The 19600-nt window shown below is 45.6% G+C and overlaps 1 protein-coding gene across 2 annotated transcripts in view; it reads left to right on the forward strand.

Annotated features, from left to right (window-relative positions):
- LANCL1 (LanC like glutathione S-transferase 1) overlaps positions 1–19600 on the forward strand; it is a 573393-nt gene that overhangs the window by 306065 nt on the left and 247728 nt on the right. For both annotated transcript variants that reach the window (XM_085648591.1, XM_085648592.1), the window contains one exon: positions 15012–15158. In XM_085648591.1, coding sequence (XP_085504717.1) covers positions 15012–15158 — 147 coding nt within the window. The remainder of the gene's footprint in view (positions 1–15011; positions 15159–19600) is intronic.

Raw genomic sequence — 19600 nt, forward strand, 5'->3', positions numbered from 1 at the left:
TGTGGGTCCATCTGAATTACGGCCTTGTGGTGTGGGCACCTTCAGGGTAAGGTGCACTCTCCCAGCCCAGTGGGGGTGGGGCACGACTTTGAACTTAGGGGTTGATGTCTCACGAAGACCGGATGGTTCCAACTCTCAGTGCAGCAGACATAGTCTCACTTCAGCTGCCGAAATTTCATGAGCTGCAAAGAGCTGGAGAAGAGCAGTGAAATCCTTAGGTTGGCAGGTTTCTCATGCTCCCTGTTTCTTGCTGTAACCCGCTTCGCATACTTGAGTGTGGCTGGAACTGACTGACTCCCAGATCCCTCAGCTTTGTGTCTGTGAGGCCCATGGCTGACTTTTTAAGATATCCCTGTTTTTTTTGTTATTAATATTATTTTTAATTACATGTGGGTGGCATACTGGGCTGGACATAAACAAATGCTAAAACCATCTGACGACTGGTAGTCCAGTGGTGACTGAACTTCGGCCAGGTCATAGAGGGCCTTGTGGGATGTTGACCCTGCAACCAGAACCCACTCATCATCATTGTGGACCAAGGACACCCTACAGGATGACCTCCTTTGACTGCTTTGCGTCTGCAGCATCCTTAGAGCATCTTCAGCATCCTTCATCCCTTGCATCAAGACCACTCCATAGGTAGGAATCCATTGCAATGCAGACAAAATGCCTAGAACTGCTTCTTCTGTGGAGATAGCTGTTTCTAAGCACCTTGCTGGTACCCCTGACTAGCTCCCTGCCGGAGTTGGTCATTCGAAGTTCTTCTAACCGACCGCATTGACTCGTAACCATGTTTGCCTTGAAAACGTTTCTAAGTTTCAAATCGTTAAATTTGCCAAGGCTTGTTCCCTGTTGAGTGAACATGATTTCATTATTTATTATTGCTTGTAAAATCAATATCTCTGGAACCCTTCTGTGAATCGTTTTCATTTTACTGTCTTAATTCTTATAAAAAATACAGTCTATTTTTTATTAATTGGTGTTGGATTTCTTGAGTGTTGTCAATTTCTTCAATTGGGTTGGTGCTGTTTAAATGCTTTACGCTTGTTCCTCTGTATAAGCCTTGCTGCTCAGTGCCATAGCTAATCAGGGTTGAGCCGAGGGTTTGACAGGTGAAGTCCAAGGGTCCTAAAGGAGTTGCTAAGTGTATTAAATGGTGACGTTGCACAACCACACAATATAATACCCCCCATTTTCTCACAACTGTGCAGCAATTATTTGCAATTTTGGCAGTGCGTTCGTGGCACTGTTTGTCAATGACTAGCGCTTGTTTCATGGATTCCTATGGGTCTCTCCCTTGTCACCTGTTTATGAAGCTACTTGGTTTTACATTTCTTACTATGAAATTGGAGCTCTGAAAGCCTTTGGAGGTGTGTAGTTTAAGTTCTCTTCACCAATTAAGCCAGTGTTTAGGACAGAGAGGGTCTGGAGAGACTGCAAGACAGCAAATGTTGCAGGCCTCAAGGAATGTAAAATGAGTGCACATGAACACTGCGGTTTAAATAGGGACTACAGATGATTCCCAGTCTGGCGAATAATTCAAGTGTGTGAATCTACGAAAGGTTTAAAAGCTGGAGAACTGTAGTTGTATGTCATTCATGTACTTCTTATCATTAATGTGCAAGTTCATGAACGTCCAGTAAACCGAAACTTAACTATTCACTTTAAGTAATTAGCCAATTTGAGAACTTCACTGCATCTGTGTAATGCAGGGTATAAGAACTGCCTCCAAATCCAGCTCTGTCACACCCACCTTCCAACATCTAAGCAGGAAAATAACATTAGAGACTTGTATATCCTTCCTACTCGACGCAATGTATCACAAACCTAACATAACCTTTCCATCAGTATTTAATGATACCCATGATAAATAAGGTTACACCCTACAGACAGGCTCAGCTCTCCATTCCTCTCCTTTAGTCAATGGTGGATTCACTTTGCCCCTGTGCAACCTGATCTAGCTTCTAATCCACCTTAGGCTCACTGTCAGGAAGGGTTATTTAATTTGTGCAGTAACATTTGGATATCGTGCAATTGCACTGGGCTGACTCCTAGTTACCTAAGGCAAATAAACTTACAGTGAATATTGACAGAAAAGGAAAAACAAAGGGGCATATGCATCAATGTAGGCTTTTGCGATTCCTTAATTGCGATGATTAAGGAATCGCAATTAAGGAATTGCAAAAGCCTATGCATGAAGGAATCGCTATAAAATGAGCGATTCCCAAACATTCCTTAATTGCGACTAAGGAATGCCTATCCATTCATTCCTATGGGCCTGCAGGCCCATAGGAATGAATGGGAAATTGCATGTGCAATTTGCGAGTACCCAACAGGTACTCGTAAATTGCGTATGCAATTTCAAGGGTGTCAAAAGGACACCCTGTTGCACCCCTGAAATTGATCTGTGCACACATGTTGCCCCCACACATGCCCCAAGGTCGTGTGTGTGTGTAACCTACAATTTTGGAAAATGCACTTAAGTTTTTGCAAATTACAAAGTTCAAATTGATGGTAAATTGCGCCCCCTATTATCAAAATCGCTATTTGCGATTACATCATGCATTGATTTAAGGAATCTCAATTTGCGATTCCTTAAATGCAATCTCAATTTAATAAATCGCAATAAATTGCGATTTCTTAAATTGTGAGAGCCTAACAGTTTGATGCATCACAGAAGCCCTTTTTGCGGGCACAAACGGCCGATTTTTGCTAATCGCACCGTTTGCGCTTGCAAAAAAGGTTGATGCATGTGCCTGATAGGTCTGAAAAAATCAAAATGTGTCCTTTGTATAGTAAAATTGCAGGAAATGTGGAAGATCCCAGAGCGCATCAAGGGATGTCTTGTGTTCAAGTATCCGTGACCTACAAAATCGATAAATGAACTTTAGGAAACCGGACAGCTCAAGCCTTAGTAGGACAAGGCAAAATAGCTCTGATTGAGACTACTGCTTTTTCCCCATTCGCAATGTTTCCATTATTTGGAGAATAATTTAAAAGCACTTTTCAGCCTTTTGCGTGGTTGAACTAAATTTATAAACCTGTTTGAAATAGTTTAAATAAAAAATGTGTGACTTCTAGATATACATTGTGTGAAAAGAGAGAGAAGTTTCTATTTAATATTGAACAACATGGGGCAATAGTCAATGTTTGTAATTTTTTTTTTGTTTTTTACAAAGTTCAACAGCTCCAAAAGTTAAAGACATTTGTTAATAAGGCTGGAATGTCTGGAAGGACAAAGCAAAATGTACTGCATCTTAATATGTGCATTACACACAAAAAAAGTTAATCTGTTTCACCAACATTCCCAGATACCGCTTCTCGCCTGTAGTGAGATGGCTCTTAATTCACCTACAACTTGCTGTCAGGTTATACCTGCCAAAGTCAAAATACTGATTGCACTTCATTTCATGGCTACCGTATCATTCCGGAGAGTCAGCACAGGTTTGCAGAGGTTTCCTTCTCGCATTCCAATGTTTACTTTAGACATGCTCAGTCCCTACCCCACATGCTGGACCGAGATCTCTGCATGCAGGGCCAAGGTTCCAAAGCATTGCCATATATCACCATATATTGCAACAAACCACAAACTTACATACCGGGACAGGAAGGCAGCCATTTTCTGGTCATCGTTTCACCAAAACAACACCCTTCACCATCCCGCTGATCCTTCGAAAACTCCCAACAGGGTTAAAGGAGCAGTTGAGAGGGCCCCCAGCTTCACTGATGAAGATCAGCATGTGCTTTGTGAGGGGGTCCTCCATAATTATCCTTAACTTTATGGGAGTTCAATTAGCAAGCTGGGCAATGCAACATGGGCACAAATTTGGAGCAACATCAGCAAGTGCTGCAGCACAGTGGGTGTCGACACATGGCGTGGGAAAGGGTTCTATAAGCATTTGGAGGACTTTTGCAGCTGGGCCAGGATTAAGGCCCAGGAACATCTTGGTTGGATGACGCCACTAGACGGGCGGGTCCTGAGAGCAGCATGGCCAACTTTGCATGCTCAGCTGAAAGGGTTTGAGCAGCATAGAAGGGTAACTGTGTTATTTTTTTAAAAGTTTTAATTAGATTAAATGAGTTGTGAAGATTTTATCAAGTCGTGTTCAGAAGGAAGTTTGGTCTAACTATCCATGTTGCCTCTATCCTCTGTTATTTATGTGTATGAATGGAATGGGTGGTTTCCTTTACTAATATGTTTTAACTGTTATACATTTATTTGTATAAACTAATCAACATAATGTAATAATGGAAATGCTTTTCTAAAATAAATATTGTTTCGGCAATCCATTTCTGTCACAAAATTAGCAGTTGGTATATTTAACATTTGTATTTTGTCAAAGTATTGTAATGTAAGCCTGACATTAGGTAACTTTAACTTCCATGAAACCATATTATGACAATTTTTAGTAGCTGTTCTCAGAAAAGCTATCAATAATGGGAGCAAATGTTGGATTATTATCATATTTCCTATAATCTTATTGATAACGTTTTTTAAACATTTATTAAAATGTAATTGTGGTAAAGATTGTCTAATTACATTATTTTATTTCTGGGCATTATTATTTAATCAGTCCTGAACTAAAAACTTGATATGATACACTAATCATTTTTAAACTACTTTGAATGAGTGGTTTTTAATACAATGTTTATAGATGCATTATCCCTGTTAAAGTATAGACAATGTAATAATTTCTGGTAGTCCCGGAAATAATATTCCTTTTTAATAGAATTTTGAGTGGATATGAAATATTGGACATAGCTACTTCTTGTTGCTCATTCCTTTCTATCAGACAGAACTGATATTGAAATATCTCAGAAGGACCTGGAGCACAGACCAAGTCCCAAGATGGGCATTAGAGCTCTCCACTACCAGTGAGGACCCTGACACCAGCAGGCAAAGTGCACCCACCCGGAGACCAACCATCTCTTTGATCAAAAGACTCCGGGTAGAGTTTGTCGAGTCAACGGTGGGGATGGAGAATGTGGACACCACCAACCAAGAGGAGGCAGATATTAGGGTTTCTACTAACCTTGAGGGAGACCAGCCAGTGCTGACCAACAAGCAGATCCCTTGACCATGGGGTCTGAGGCCAACCCCTCTGTAACTGCAGAGGCCCCAATGGCATTGGGGCTGCTAGCTGCATCCCTGCTGCACTTTCTTCTCCCCTGCCAAGTGCCAGCCCATAAAAAAACAGCAGTTCAGGGACATTTTTGCCCTCACCGCAGAGTCTCCAGCCTTGACCACTTCCTTTCCACAGGATATGTCTCATTAGTTGCACTGAAGGAGGTTTTGAGCACAGTTAGAGAGATGCAGGAATCAATATCTCGGGATATCTGGGAATTGGTAGAAGAGGTCCAGATACTCACATTGCCAGTAACTGAACAGATCAGAAATTTAAGTACCCTTACAACCTCAATAGGAGTAATAATGTCTTGCCTACCTCGTAATATATTCCACCCCTACTCCAGTACAATCTCCCAGTTTGTCTGTCTTGTTTCCCACACTACCCCCATGTATTGAATTTTCCATGTGGTGTCTGGTCTTGCAACCGCCAGACATATTACGTCTGCATCAGAGGACAATATAACATTGTTGAGGTGAAAAGTGAGCCAGAGAATGCCCAGGTACTTCTGCCCCCAAAGCTAGGAACTTGATTCTGACATTCCCTCCTGCTTAAGGCTTTATTAGTATGTAAGACAATGGACTTTTGTTGAGGATTTTGACTATTATTTGGTCTTTTGACTATAGTTTAAGAACTGCTTAGTTTGGTCATAGGTTTAATTATACATTGTGTTTTTTTAATTAATGCTCCTTTGTATATAGACTTGGTCTCTTTCATTTCCTGACATGTTTTTTAGGTCTCGCCTAGTGTTTCAGTGCCCATGCGGTGCTCGCTCTGCGAGAGCTATTGTGATCAAGGAGATTTCAGATGGGGACTTGAAGACCCGCCCCTCATTTTCATTGGCTGGCGTCATCGTTTATGTAAAACAGTGGCCTCCGATTGAAACTGAGGCTTTTTTTGTTTCCTCCCTGTCTCCTATTCGTCCGGTCCATCTGTACTGGATTGTCTGCTTGCCAGCTGTCCTGACTGAATTTCTTATCTATAGGGGGCGCGTATGTTTACGAGTTAGTCTGTGCCTTGGGGGCGTGTAGTGATGGATCATGTTTACAAATTAGCTTGTATCTCTTTGTATCGCAGTGGCTTTCTGTATCCCGGGCTGTAACCTCTCCATGGCTTGGCTGATGAGCCATCGAGGGAGTGAGTATACGCCGTGGTTGGTATCGGAGTGCCAGCCTCGTGACAATGTGTCTACATATAACACGCGCGGGTCCTCTCTGCTCCGCACAGCAGCTTCAATAGGTAGGAATTTAGGATCAGGGAGAGCCCCGTTCTCTAGATTTACAAACCTACGTCAGACTTCAGTTCTTTCATTTCTTTGGTGCTGGAGCCTAACGATACATTTCATTGGGCAGATTGAAGTATGCATTGCTGTAAGCATGTTTGTCCTTTAATACGCGAACACGACGAGACATAGTTGTTACGTTTGTAAGCCAAGACGTAAAGGGTATCACAGATGAAACTGTGGTAGTTAGGAGTTACTAAATGTGAGCACTTGAACCTTAGGATGTATGCTAAGATTTCAATAGCAGCACATCGCACTACTCACGCCTAGTATAATCTCCCCATGCCTCACGTCCGCAGTGATCGAAGCCGAAAATAATATGTTTTTAACTCAATTTAATGGTGCTCAATTTATCGACCTCGGAAGACTGAAAGACTGGCTCGACATCGTATGGGACCCAACTCGGAACCTGTACACACTTTCTCAGCGATGGAGTTTAACTCACCAGCGGCATGATATAAATGCCCGTGGGTGGACTAAAGGGGAGGTGAGGAGCAAACGATGACGATTCCATGTGAAATAAATAAACCCCAGTTTCCCCCTCAATAGCACACATGAGCTTGCTCTTCAGAGCGCGCCCACAAGAAAAGGTCGTAAAGGTGTGTGCAGCCCTCCTTTCTATTACAGGCAGTTTGAAAACTTGTGCCGATGTTTCCCACGCTTTTATTCTTATAATGTTCCTGGTGAAAACATTATTCTTCAATACCGAATTAAACCTTGCATTCATACATTTAAAAATTGGCATTTCACCTAGTTGATAACCAGCAGCCGCCCCAATCGCTGATAGCCAGCCCCACCCTGTTCTCCCTATCTGAAAAAATTCCTTCTCCTGGACGGCCTCGCCTCCCCAGCTCCCAAACCCCCCCCGCCCCCCCACCCAACATGTAACTAGACCCCAACGCTGCCCCTTCCCCCGCTGCCACATTAGTGCCCCCCACCGCTCCCCCTGGCGCTCTTTCATCTTGCAAATACACATCGAAATCCGCACCGTATCCCACTGGACCACAGTTGACAGTTCTGCCCACAAGTCCCTCATGTTCTGGTCGCCAGTCCCTCCCCTCTGGGATCCTGATATTGCCTACTATTGCCTCGTTTAATAACTTCGTGCTCCTGATCCCCCTTTCGCAAACCACAACCTCCACAGTGAGCCTCCAGCCGCCGAGAAGCAGTCTCCCTTCACAATTGTTACCCCTTCATCCACCCTTCCCGCACCCCTTCACGTGCCGTGTGACTTTCCCACAGGGCCAGCGCTAGGCATGGGCAGTGTGGGCAGCTGCCCAGGTCCTCGCGCTCAGCTGAAAGACAGGGGGCCCCGCTTCACTGTGAAGTGAAACACTTTCACAGATTGCCCACCTGCTCCTCCATGGCCCCCTCCCCACACAATCACAATACACATGCGAGATGTCTCGAGTCAACCTTGCCGGCCCGGGCGTGGTGGCACTCCTTGGGGTGCAGGGGTGGGGGGAAGTGACAGAGTGGGAAAGGCACAGTAGCCAGGCCAGCAATCATGGCTCACAGTGTCAGGTGAGGGGCAGCACCTCTGTTAAGTACCGGCCATTCCCTTTCTGCATTTTGTTGCTAGGTGATATAAGGCCTCTTTTTTTTTTCCAGGCCCAGCCAGACACAGATAAGGAGAGGTGGGTGAGTGGAGGAGGGAAACAGCCAGATCAACTGGCTTATGTTAACTTTTGCATCACCCATTTTTCTTTATGGGAATGTGTATTTAAAATATGTAGAACTGCCGGTGCTAGGGCAGTGTTTAACGAAATGCCTAGTTACTGCTTCGAAGGCCCATGGGAGGGGTCCTCCTTTCCCTGGGCTTCTAAGCACTAGAGCAAGCTGCAAGGTCCAAGGGTGGGGGCCCCCTTCCCTGGGCATTGTAGCCATTACTCCCTCTTTTCTTTACTTTGTTTGTTCCCCTGTGAAATTAATCCAAAAAAGAAAAACACTTTTGCTGGAAAAGTCGTCTTTTTTCTGACATTTTTCACTTCCAGAGTGCAGCCTTGGGATGGAGAGAAATAAAATGTTCAAAATGTAAAAAAATAACTAAAGTAAGACAGAGTGGGTCAAAAAGGGGCCAGATTGATTGGCATTAGTGCCACTTTACAGAGTTTGCCAGTGAAGCGCTACTTTTGTTTTCTCCTCTTTCTTTGAACAGCTTTTTTTTTTCCCCCGTGCGGGAAAGTGCACCATTCCTGGATGTATTGCAATACCTGCTTGATGGGTGGATTCAGTGCTTTAAATGGGGGCAAAATAGTGCAGGTACTCATTTAAATGTGGCGAGTGGGCGGGGTTTGGGGGCGGGGCTTAGAAGTCATGCCGATACTTATTGACTTCGATACTACTTGCCGCACATACCAAAACACATGAGAATTGTCTTTCAATAAACAAAGCAGGTTTGTTTACTCATTAGAAACAACCGAAACCCAAACGCGGCGATATTTCAACATTTCGTTGTTTTGTAATATGTGCAACATCAATTCTGTGCATTGCTGTTACTCCGCACAATTCTATATGTTCTCCAGTGACACAGAAAGAAACAAGCAGACATGCACCCACAACGCATTCCACACATTTCTTTTAATATAACTACCAAGAGTGTCTCTATTGTCTCCCCCGTTCTCTCGTTTTTCTCAACAATCACAGGCAAGCAGACAAACATTAGCAGACACTTAATCGGGTGGGCTTAAAGCCATTTGAACCTGGCTACCTCCCATGGCTCTCTTAATTACGCTGTCACTGGGCGGCCTCGATGTCTGTGAACACCCGATTGGTATGCAAATGAGCCCACGCCGAATTGTTCAGCTGGGCTGGCGCAGGTCTACAGAAGTGCCTTAGCTATCAAAGAAAGGCCGCCAGGACCAGCTTTTCATGAGTACCGGTACTCTCCTCGGCAGTAGAGAAGTGCCGGTACTCCGAATGCTAAATCTAAGAAGTGCCGGTACTCAGTACCGGTGAGTACCGGCCCATTTAAAGCACTGGGTGGATTGGAAAACAAAATGCATACCACGGCTCTGTATTCACGAATGTGGTCTTTCTAAACCATATTGCTTACGTTTTGTAAGGATATAAGCAATGGACATTGAAACTGGTCCCTTCTGGCCCTGTAGTCATGGCCTTAACTTTTCATGCAAAAGCACTCATTGATTTCTGAATAATAAGTGCAAAAGCGTTAAGGTAACAATTTTGTTCCTGCTTGCATTTTACATGCTTTACTTAATCTTACATTCCTTATAAGTGTTTGCTTTTTCCAGGATGTTGTCACTTTTTTTTTTAGGCAGCATATTGCTCTTGTCTAGTGCGTAATTTGAATTGAGTCGCATCTAGGTGTTTATAGGGGGGCGCAATTGGGTTTTAGTTGAAGGCAGTGCGAGTTACTCTCAGTGGGGCAGTATGGTGTTCAGTGGGGGAGAGGATGTGGCACTATGGTCAGAGCTGCCGAATTTGGAACTGGGGAACCAGGTTCAGCTTAATCACCAGTCCACCAGACTACTCTCCTGAGAGAGCACATTTCCATACTAGACCTTAGAAGGCCCTGAAATACCTTAGAAGAATGGTGTCTGAGCACCAGCAGGTGGACCATAGCGGTGGCAAGTGTGGGTTAACCTTGAAGGCCTGTCCACTACAACCCCAATTGAAGCTCACCTCAAGTCTTTTGGGCAGGCCTACGCAGCAGCACACGCTAGAGCAACAGTGATGTCATTGAGGTCACAGAACCCTTGAGCAGGGAGGCTCTAGGGCGGTGCGACCGGTGGGGGGCGTCATGTTTGCGAGTATATTATGTTTCTAAAAGCACTTTCTGCCTCCTTCCTGGCCTCCAGCAATTTTCGGCAACAATAAAAATGTCATGATAACTCCGGTGATTAATGTTCTTCTTAGAGAGAGATTTTTGTCAAGTGGAAGTTTTGACTTGTGGAAAGGTAGCGCAGAGGCTTAATGTGCCTGCTGCAAAGATCATGTACCATGCAAATCACTATGTCCACATAATGTAAATAGGCCAGTGGGTTACTGCTTTTGTCAGAGAGATCCTATTGTTACTTGCAGTTTATAAGTCAAAATCCTAACATAGAACAATGAGCTATTAACTGTCATCTAAGAGCTGCATGCAAACTACAAGGTATAAATTACAGCGTTATGGGGTTTTCCGTAGTCTTTGATTATCCTAATGTTGCAAAAAGGGTTCATTTGGACAGAAATTAATTCTGGTTATTAAAGCGAACCCCCAACCATGGTATTAGGTTCTAAATTCAGTTTGTGTTTCTCCAGATCAATCACTATTAAACTATACTGCCTACTAGTATGATTGTCAAGTGACTCCCAGTCCTTTGTCTTATGCAACATTACCTGTTGTGATTTACACATGTATGATTGATTGTCTCTGTGTAATGTGTGATATAAAATTCTTCGACACCCTACACTGGTATCAGTGGCTCTGTAAATCAAATTAAATGCATCTGAGCAAGAATGTGGTTATGGAGACTTGAGGGGCACTGTTAAAGGGTGATAGTGAGGGAATCCGTGGCAGAGCGAGTCATTGGTGGGCACCAACATTGTCACACAGGGCTCCACCAGCGCTAAAGCCGGCCACTTCTAAGTCCTGCAGTTCTAACAACAAATCAAAAACGTTGATTTGAAAACCCCTTGAATCTGAAGCATACCTTCAAGTCAATGAATGATTTAGCAGTGGTCTCGGTTGTTCCAAGTCTTTTTTTATTTATGTACAATCTTTATTTGTTTGCAATGGTGTCTTGTAATTTAGTACTATATGTGTTTTTGCACTTAACATAATTCTGGCGATTAAAGAGCCCACAGACAAAAAAGATTATCCTACGTCTCTTAGCATGTGCGTGTGGGATACTGGTGAGAGGATCTACGTTAAAACAAATTACAAAGTATTAATGTCATCCTAAGGTAGCACAATAATTGCACAGAAAGATAAGGGAGCCTTTTGAAATTTGCAATTATATCCATGGTGTGAGAGGTTTTCTCTTGTGTAATTTTATATTTTGAATGATCCCGCCCCTCATTACCTCAACAGGATGTCCCCCCTTTATGAGGCAGAACTGGAAATTGTATCATGCACTCATCTGGAAACAATCAGTTAACGAGGAGTAAATAATATACGTATTTGTGAGACCTGCACCTAGCTTTGCCATTCAATGTGACAAATGTAATCCATTTAATACAGTTTTAAAATATATGGACGTATTTCATTTATATTTATCTTTTTGTCCATGTTAATGATATCCATGGTTAGGTCTCTTCAGTGATGCCAAATAAGATCAATAGTCCTATGATGTCACATTCTGTGATGTCACTTCTTGAGATGTTACCAAGGGCGGCTCCTCCAGTAGGGCGGTGGAGCGTCACCCCACTGCTTTCTCGCAGTGCGAGAAGCAGAAACACAAAATGCTGAAACTACCATTTTATGTTTCTGCTTCTCGCACTGCGAGACCCCCCACCCGTGAGTCATGCCGGCAGCGACTGGATGTTACATGCAAATTAGAGGGGGCTCACATCTTCCCTTTCGCCCGGGGCCCCAGAAGTTCTAGGACCGCCCTGCTTTCCCACATTACCCACTTATTCAAATTCGTGCCAACACTCCCAACACCCCACCTGCCCTCCTCGCATTAAATCTTCTATAGTGTTTCTCATCTTTGATAGATAGTTACCTGTTGGTAGGCCGAGCCCGCATGGGCGCAAATATTGCCCTATTTTAGGGGGTGCCTAATAAAATTTCGCCGGGGAGTTGCTAATTGTAGGTCGAACAGTGATGAGCGCAGCATGGGGCATGACCGTAGGGACTTGTGTGTGGCACCTAACAGCGAGCTCAGCAAGGGTCCTGACAAAAATGGTTGTAGCACGAGGCATGGTGGCCATCCCAGTGTCAGCAGGCCTAACAACACTATCCTTGCCAATAGGTCTGAAATCGGTGCCATTATCTGTAGTGGTGGTAGGAAGAGGCCTGACAACAGTGGCAACAACTTTCTGTCTAATGAAAACAATTCTATCGAAATTCATGGCAATAGTGACTTTAGCTACAGTGGCTCTCGTAGGACACTTGACGACACTACACGAGGAAGGAGGTCTTACAAAACAGATTCTATTGGGAGCCCTGACAATATCGGCTGTGGCTGGAAGCCTGATTAAAACGAAGCCATAGAGTGGTCTGAATGCAACGTGTGCAGCAAGAGCAGCAACAGCCCTGGCAGGAGTGAGCGCAGCACGAGGCCTTACAGCAGCGAGTACCCTAATGGAACTGAGCATAGTGAACATTGTAAGAAGGCAGCCGACATTGAGTGCACCGTGAGACTCAAGCTCAGCCGTAATGATTCTAGAGGTAAAACAGACATCAATGACACTGAGGGGAGTCTCAATAGAAGCGACCACAAGGAATGTGCTGACAACAGTGACTCTAGCGGATAATGTGACATCAGCAGCGCTATAGAGAGGGAGAAGAACAGGGGTTCTAGCAGGAGGGCTGACATTAGTGATCACAGCCAGAGGCCTGGCACCACTGACTGCAGTGAGAATGGGGTCAGTAAAGATCACTGCCAGAGGCCTAACGCCGCTGACTGTATCGAAAGGCCGGACTGCAATGTCTTATGCAGAAGGCCTGAAAGCACTGTCTGTGCCAGGTGTCACAATGACAGTTACTCCAGTAGCAACCACAACAGTGACTCTAGTGGTTGGGCTGATGACAGCGACTCCAGCTACTAGTGGTAGACCCAATGATAGGGGCTGTAGCACAATACAGGATAAGAATCACTCCAGTGGTAGACCGAGCACAAAGATGACAAGAATGACTCTAGTAGTAGGCTTAATTACAGGGGATCTATCGAAATGCTGGATAAGAATGACTCTAGTGGTAGGCGTAATAACAGGGGCTGTAAATGAAAATTGTAAATGAGACGCAATTAGACACAGCTGTTGCAAAGGCTCATAAATCAGTGGGAGTCCGGTCACGTGGTTAAAGACATTGCCATTTACAATCCTAATATCTCTAATTCAAGCAAACGCGAGACCTATTGCATTTCCAATGCTCGTTTTATTTGCGTACACCTGCTCCCCCTCCCCCCAGGTTTCTATCTCCCCTCTGAAAAAAGACTGTTTTCCTTTTGGCCAATCCAAATGACACTTATTTCTGGAATAACTTTGCAATTTCTAACGTTTACATTACTTTAGATAAAAATCTAAATGATTACGAAAAAAGTTTCATAATTTGTATTGATATTAATATTTGTCTGCAGAAAAAATAAGTATAGCTGTATAGATAATGTATACAATTGCATTAACCAAATCTATCTTACACCCATAACACTTAAAAAGTCAACAAAGAACAGGTCACAAATTGCACTTTGTGTACTTAGTTTAAAATACAAAATTGGTCACAGATGGCATTTTTAGACAAGTTGTTTCACAAATGATACATTATTGTAAACGTATATAGGTTTCATTGCATGTGGTATGGAAAAAGTAGTGAATACTTGCAAATGTTCATTTAATTTGGGGGGGAGGGGGGCTATTCTACAACTCTTCCAATACAATGCTGGGGATGAGTGTTGAGGCAAGCCTGTTTGTCTTGATGGATAGTTTGGGTGTGCGGGGGCAGGTGTATGGGGCGGAGGTGGGTGATTTGCAGGTGTTGCAAGGGGATGGACAACTGGGTTTGTGGGTCGTATATCCTCACAATAGGTTGAGGTGCCTCTGAAGAATCTTGTACATACATTGGTTGTGGAGACTGACATTGGTATTTGTTTGTTATTGTCTCCATCCTCCTCCTGAGCGAAGCATTTTGCCTTGCATCTTCTTCTATCAAACTACAAAGATGTTCATGGTTCATCTTTGCAATGTCTTGGTAACATTTCACATTATCTAAGGCACTTGTAAATCGTTTGAGCGAGTCCTTTAAGGGAGTTGTTTACCTCCTGGATAGTTGTCCTCATTGCATGAATATGCCCTGCACAGTGGTCTTCTGTTGAAAAACATTGCTCCTCCCAGAGTAATGCATTATACCATGCCAACCCACCTCCCTCCCACCCTGCATGCATGGAGTGCTTGCTCCTCTTCTTAGGTAGGTTACCATGTTCATAAGAAATTAACAGATTGTCTTTAAATTGTACATCTATCCAGTTTAGCAGTTCTTGATTGTCTTAGAGGCTTAACACAGTCAGCATAATATTTCCTCCAGTTAGAGGTGTCACCTACTTCTACCTTTCAGACTTCCTGCCTTCAATGTGAACTGCAATGGGATAGCTTTTGAAAGATAAGAAACATCTCTGCATACCTTCTGTTTTTTTCTCCTCCTGAAGTATCAAAGGAATCTTAATTATGGGATTGTCTAGTATAGGTGCTGTGGCACCCACCAAAGGCAAAAATAATACTAAATGTTCATTTCCATTTTTGTGCTAGAACTTCATATGAATTTAAATGCTCCATCACTCAGTATCTTCATATTTATTGAAAAACAGTAAACATACAATAAATTGACACTTGGAGGTTTATGCTTTCCTTAGTTGTTACTTTGGCGTCATAGCACTTGGAAGCTTCACGTGTCATTTATTCACTAACAAGTTTATACCATCCGGTTTGTCCATCTGCAGGTTTCTGAAACAGTACTGGCATCTGGAGAGGGTCTGGCCAGGAAACGCAACCTGAACGGCCGCAGTCCACTTATGTATGAGTGGTACCGAGAGTACTATGTGGGCCCAGCACATGGTCTTTCTGGAATTTACTACTTCCTGATGCAGGTGAGAGCACTGACATGTCATAAAGGCCTCCCATAATAACGAATTGTTTGTACAGTATGTTATATTACAAATACTTAATAAGGTGCACAGTTATGTTAAAAAATACTTAAGAAAGCACAGTTCACCACTGGTTTCTTGGCACTAAGTCGTTTATCTGTCTGAAGAATTTCTCCGGCTCCGGCGTAATTGCAGTACAATCTGTGAATTCGAGAAACAATCTTCCATTTTGTCACACAATCTAACGGTGCGCAACTACCCGCAGAGCACAATAAGGAAAGCACACAAACGAGCTAGGAATAACCACTGGGAGGCATTGTTGGAAGTCAAGGAGAAACCCCAAAGCAATGCACTTAAATGTGTAACTACGTTCACCCCCAATTCTAACAAAATCCAGAAACTGATCAAGAGACACTGGAACAAGACACTTCTATAGGTCGCTGATGGCCGAAACATGTTGATCCCACATACGCACCTGTTTTGAATCCTGACAGCTGCATTTTTCAGCTTATTGGTGTTTTTAATCCTGCCATAGGGCAGCCATAATAAAGTTTTCGCTAGCTAGCACTATAGGCAGTTTTTACCCACATTCACCAGCACTGCACTTTACACTTTTCCACACACCACGCTCACATAGCGTTTTTAGGACAACCCATGTGCCTAGGTTTCAAAACATCCCTGAGCTCCTCCCTCTTAGGGAGGGGGTTGTACCCTGCTTTAGGACTAGGTTCCTAACGCAAGGAGGCACCCCTATGATGAAGCATGGCACCTCTGGTGTGTGAGGGGAGTCGCCTTAAAAAGGGATATTTCCCCTGGCAGGTCGATTCTTTTATGGTGTCACTGTCTTTGGTTGTCACACCCCATTACCATCAGAATTTTGGACCCGTGGGCTCTTGTGTGTGTTGTTTCAATAAAGCACTCATCAAGGATATCTGCAATGATAGGCTTATCTAAACAGCCAGATTTTTAAGTTCTTACTGAATGACTTTAGATTTGTTATTGCCTGGGTATGATCTGGAGAGAATTCCATTATGTAGATGCTAACAGAGGGATACTCTGACCTCCTAGTCTTTGTGTGGCATATCTTGGTACTATAAACTAGTTTGCCGGAGATGAGCATACGGTGTTTGTTGGTACATATCTAAAGATAAGCTTCACCACAAAATGTGGTGCCATGCCATGTAATGCTTTATAGATCGGACATGTTTAAACTGAATCCTTTGCTTCACTGGCAGCCAGTGTAGTTGTTTCAATAAGGATGTTGCACATGATTTCTTAGAGGCTTTAAAGGTAAGCTTTGCTGACGCATTTTGTACTATATGCAACATATATAGATCATTCTTAGGGAATCCTAGATAGATAACATGCGTATAGTCAAGACCTAGGCCAAAATCAGTTACCATTACAGTTTTTAAAGCCTCAATCAATCAATCAACAATTTGTAAAGCGCGCTACTCACCTGTGTGGGTCTCAAGGTGCTGAGGGGGGGGCAGCTACTGATCGAACAGCCAGGTCTTGAGGAGTCTCCTGAAGGTCAGCAGGTCTTGGGTCTGTCGCAGGTGGGTGGGGAGGGTGTTCCAAGTCTTGGTGAGAGAATGATCTGCCGCTGGCGGTCATTGTGCGGATGCGTGGGACAGTGGCGAGGGCGAGGTGAGCGGAACTGGCGGTTCGGGGTGTAGAGGGCGAGTCGGTTGTTGAGGTATGCTGATCCGGTGTTGTGGAGTGCCTTGTGAGCGTGGGTGAGGAGCTTGAAAGTGATCCTCTTGTTGACGGGGAGCCAGTGCAGGTCTCTCAGGTGGGCAATGATGTGGCTGTGGCGGGTGATGTCGAGGATGAGGCGTGCGGAGGCGTACTGTATGCGTTGAGTCTTTTCTGGAGTTTAGCTGTGGTTCCCGCGTAGAGGACGTTGCCGTAGTCCAGCCTGCTGGTGACGAGGGCCTGGATGACCGTTCTTCTGGTTCCGGTGGGGATCCATCTGTAGATCTTGCGAAGCATGCGGAGCGTGTTGAAGCAGCAGGAGGAGGAGACGGCGTTGACTTGCTGGGTCATTGACAGTGATGAGTCCAGGATGAACCCCAGGTTGCGTGCGTAGTCAGTGGGTGTCGGCGCAGCTCCCAGCGAGGCCAGACACCAGGAGTCGTCCCAGGTGGAGGGAGTGGAGCCGAGGATGAAGACCTCCGTCTTATCAGAGTTCAGTTTCAGGCGGCTGCTCTTCATCCACTCGGCGACGGCCTTCATCCCTTCGTGGAAGTTGGTTTTGGTGGTGGCGGGGTCTTTGGTGAGGGAGAGGATCAGCTGGGTGTCATCGGTGTATGAGACTATGATGAGGTTGTGCGATTGGACGATGTTGGCGAGCGGTGTCCTGTAGACGTTGAAGAGGGTCGGGTTGAGGGATGATCCTTGGGGTACGCCGCAGGTGATCTTGGTGGCTTTGGATCGGAATGGAGGGTGGCAGACTCTCCGTGTTCTGTCGGTGAGGAAGGAGGTGATCCAGTCAAGGGCTTTGTCGTGGATCCCTGCGTTGTAGAGGCGTGTGCGGAGAGTGTGGTGGCAGACGGTGTCGAAGGCGGCTGAGAGGTCCAGGAGGATGAGGGCTGCTGTTTCGCCGTTGTCCAGCAGGGCCCTGATGTCTTTCGGTGGCGGCCATGAGGGCAGTTTCGGTGCTGTGGTTTGTGCGGAATCCGGATTGGGACGAGTCCATGGTGTTGTTATGTTCGAGGAATTGGGTCAGTTGTCTGTTGATGATCTTCTCAATGACTTTCACCAGGAACGGGAGCAGGGAGATGGGCCGGAAGTTCTTGAGGTCCTTTGGGTCTGCCTTGGGTTTATTGAGCAGGGCGTTGATCTCTGCGTGTTTCCAGCTTTCTGGGAAGGTGGCGGTCTCGAATGAGCTATTGAGGATCTTACGAAGTTGGGGTGCGATGATGATGCTCGCTTTGTTGAAGATGTGATAGGGTCAGGGGTCTGATGGTGAGCCAGATTGGATGGTGTTCATGGTCTTGATGGTGTCTTCGTCGTTGACGTGGTTCCAGGAGGTCAGGCAGCCGGTGTGACTGGGGGGTGGTGGGTCTGGGGTGTCGGCGGCTGTTGGAGGGGTCTGGGATTTGAAGCTGTCGTGGATGTTTGCGATCTTGCGGTGGAAGAAGGTTGCTAGAGAGTCGCAGAGGTCTTGTGACGGCGGGATGTCGATGGAGCTGGAGCTGGGGTTGGAGAGTTCCTTCACGATGTTGAAGAGCTCTTTGCTGTTGTGTGCGTTGTTGTCGATGCGTTCTTTAAAGGAGGTCCTTTTGGCCGTTCGGATGAGTTGGTGGTGTCTGCGGCTGGTGTTCTTGAGGGCTGCATGGTTGTCCGGTGTTTGCTCGTGACGCCATTTCTTCTCTAGTCTTCTGCAGGTCTGCTTGGATGTCTGGAGGTCGGCGGTAAACCAGATGGCTCTTCTGTCGGTGTGTCTGTTTGAGGGTTTCTTGATCGGGGCGAGGGTGTTGGCGCAGTAGTTGATCCATTGCCTGAGGTTGCAGGCGGCTGTGTCGGTGTGGTCGGTTGGTGGGTTTTGGGCGAGGGTGGTGATAAGCTGATCTTCGGTGACCTTGTTACAGCTGTGGTGGGGGACTCTTTACTGGTGGTTGTGTGCTGTGGTTTTCAAGAAGGAGAAGTGGATGCAGTGGTGGTCGGTCCAGTGGAGTCCGGTGGTGTGGCTGACGGAGATGTGGTTGCTGGCAGAGGAAATGGGGTCGAGCATGTGTCCGGCGGAGTGGGTGGGTGTTGTGACGAGCTGTTTGAGGCCGAGGTTGGCGAGGTTGTCCAATAGTGTGGTGGAGTTGCTGTCGTTGGTGTTCTCGAGGTAGAAGTTCAGATCTCCAAGGAGGTTGTAATCTGTGGAGGCCAGGGCGTGCGAGCTGACGGAGTCTGTGATGAAGTCGATGAACTGTGCACAGGGTCCGGGGGGTCTGTACATGAGGGTTCCTCTGAGGGTGGTGTTGGGATCGATGTGGATCTGGAAGTGCAGGTGTTCGGCGGTGCTGAGGGTGTCTTCGGTGTTGGTTGAGATTCTGAGGGTATTTCTGTGGACGATGGCGATTCCCCTCCCGGTCTATTGATGCGGTCCCTGCGTGTGATCTTGTAGCCATCCGGGATGGCTATGGCAACGTCGGGCGCCAATGAGATGTTCATGCAGGTCTCCGTCAGGAACGCGACATCCAGGAAGGATGAGTCGCGCAGGTCCCAGAGTTAGATGGCGTGCCTGTGGACGGAGCGGGTGTTGAGCAGTATGCATCTGAGGTGGCTGTTGCCTACCTTGGTGGGGGGGGCAGGACGTGCTGGTGTACGCTGGCTGGTGAAGCTGCAGTTTCGGCAGGTGAATGGTCCGTGGGTGTGCTTTGGGGTGGCCTGGAAGCAGGCGGTAGATCGGCCGGCGTTGAGTGTGTGGAGGAGGTTGGTGTCGTACC

This window comes from Triturus cristatus, chromosome 3_2 (assembly GCF_964204655.1).
Source record: "Triturus cristatus chromosome 3_2, aTriCri1.1, whole genome shotgun sequence".
Lineage (NCBI taxonomy): Eukaryota > Metazoa > Chordata > Amphibia > Caudata > Salamandridae > Triturus > Triturus cristatus.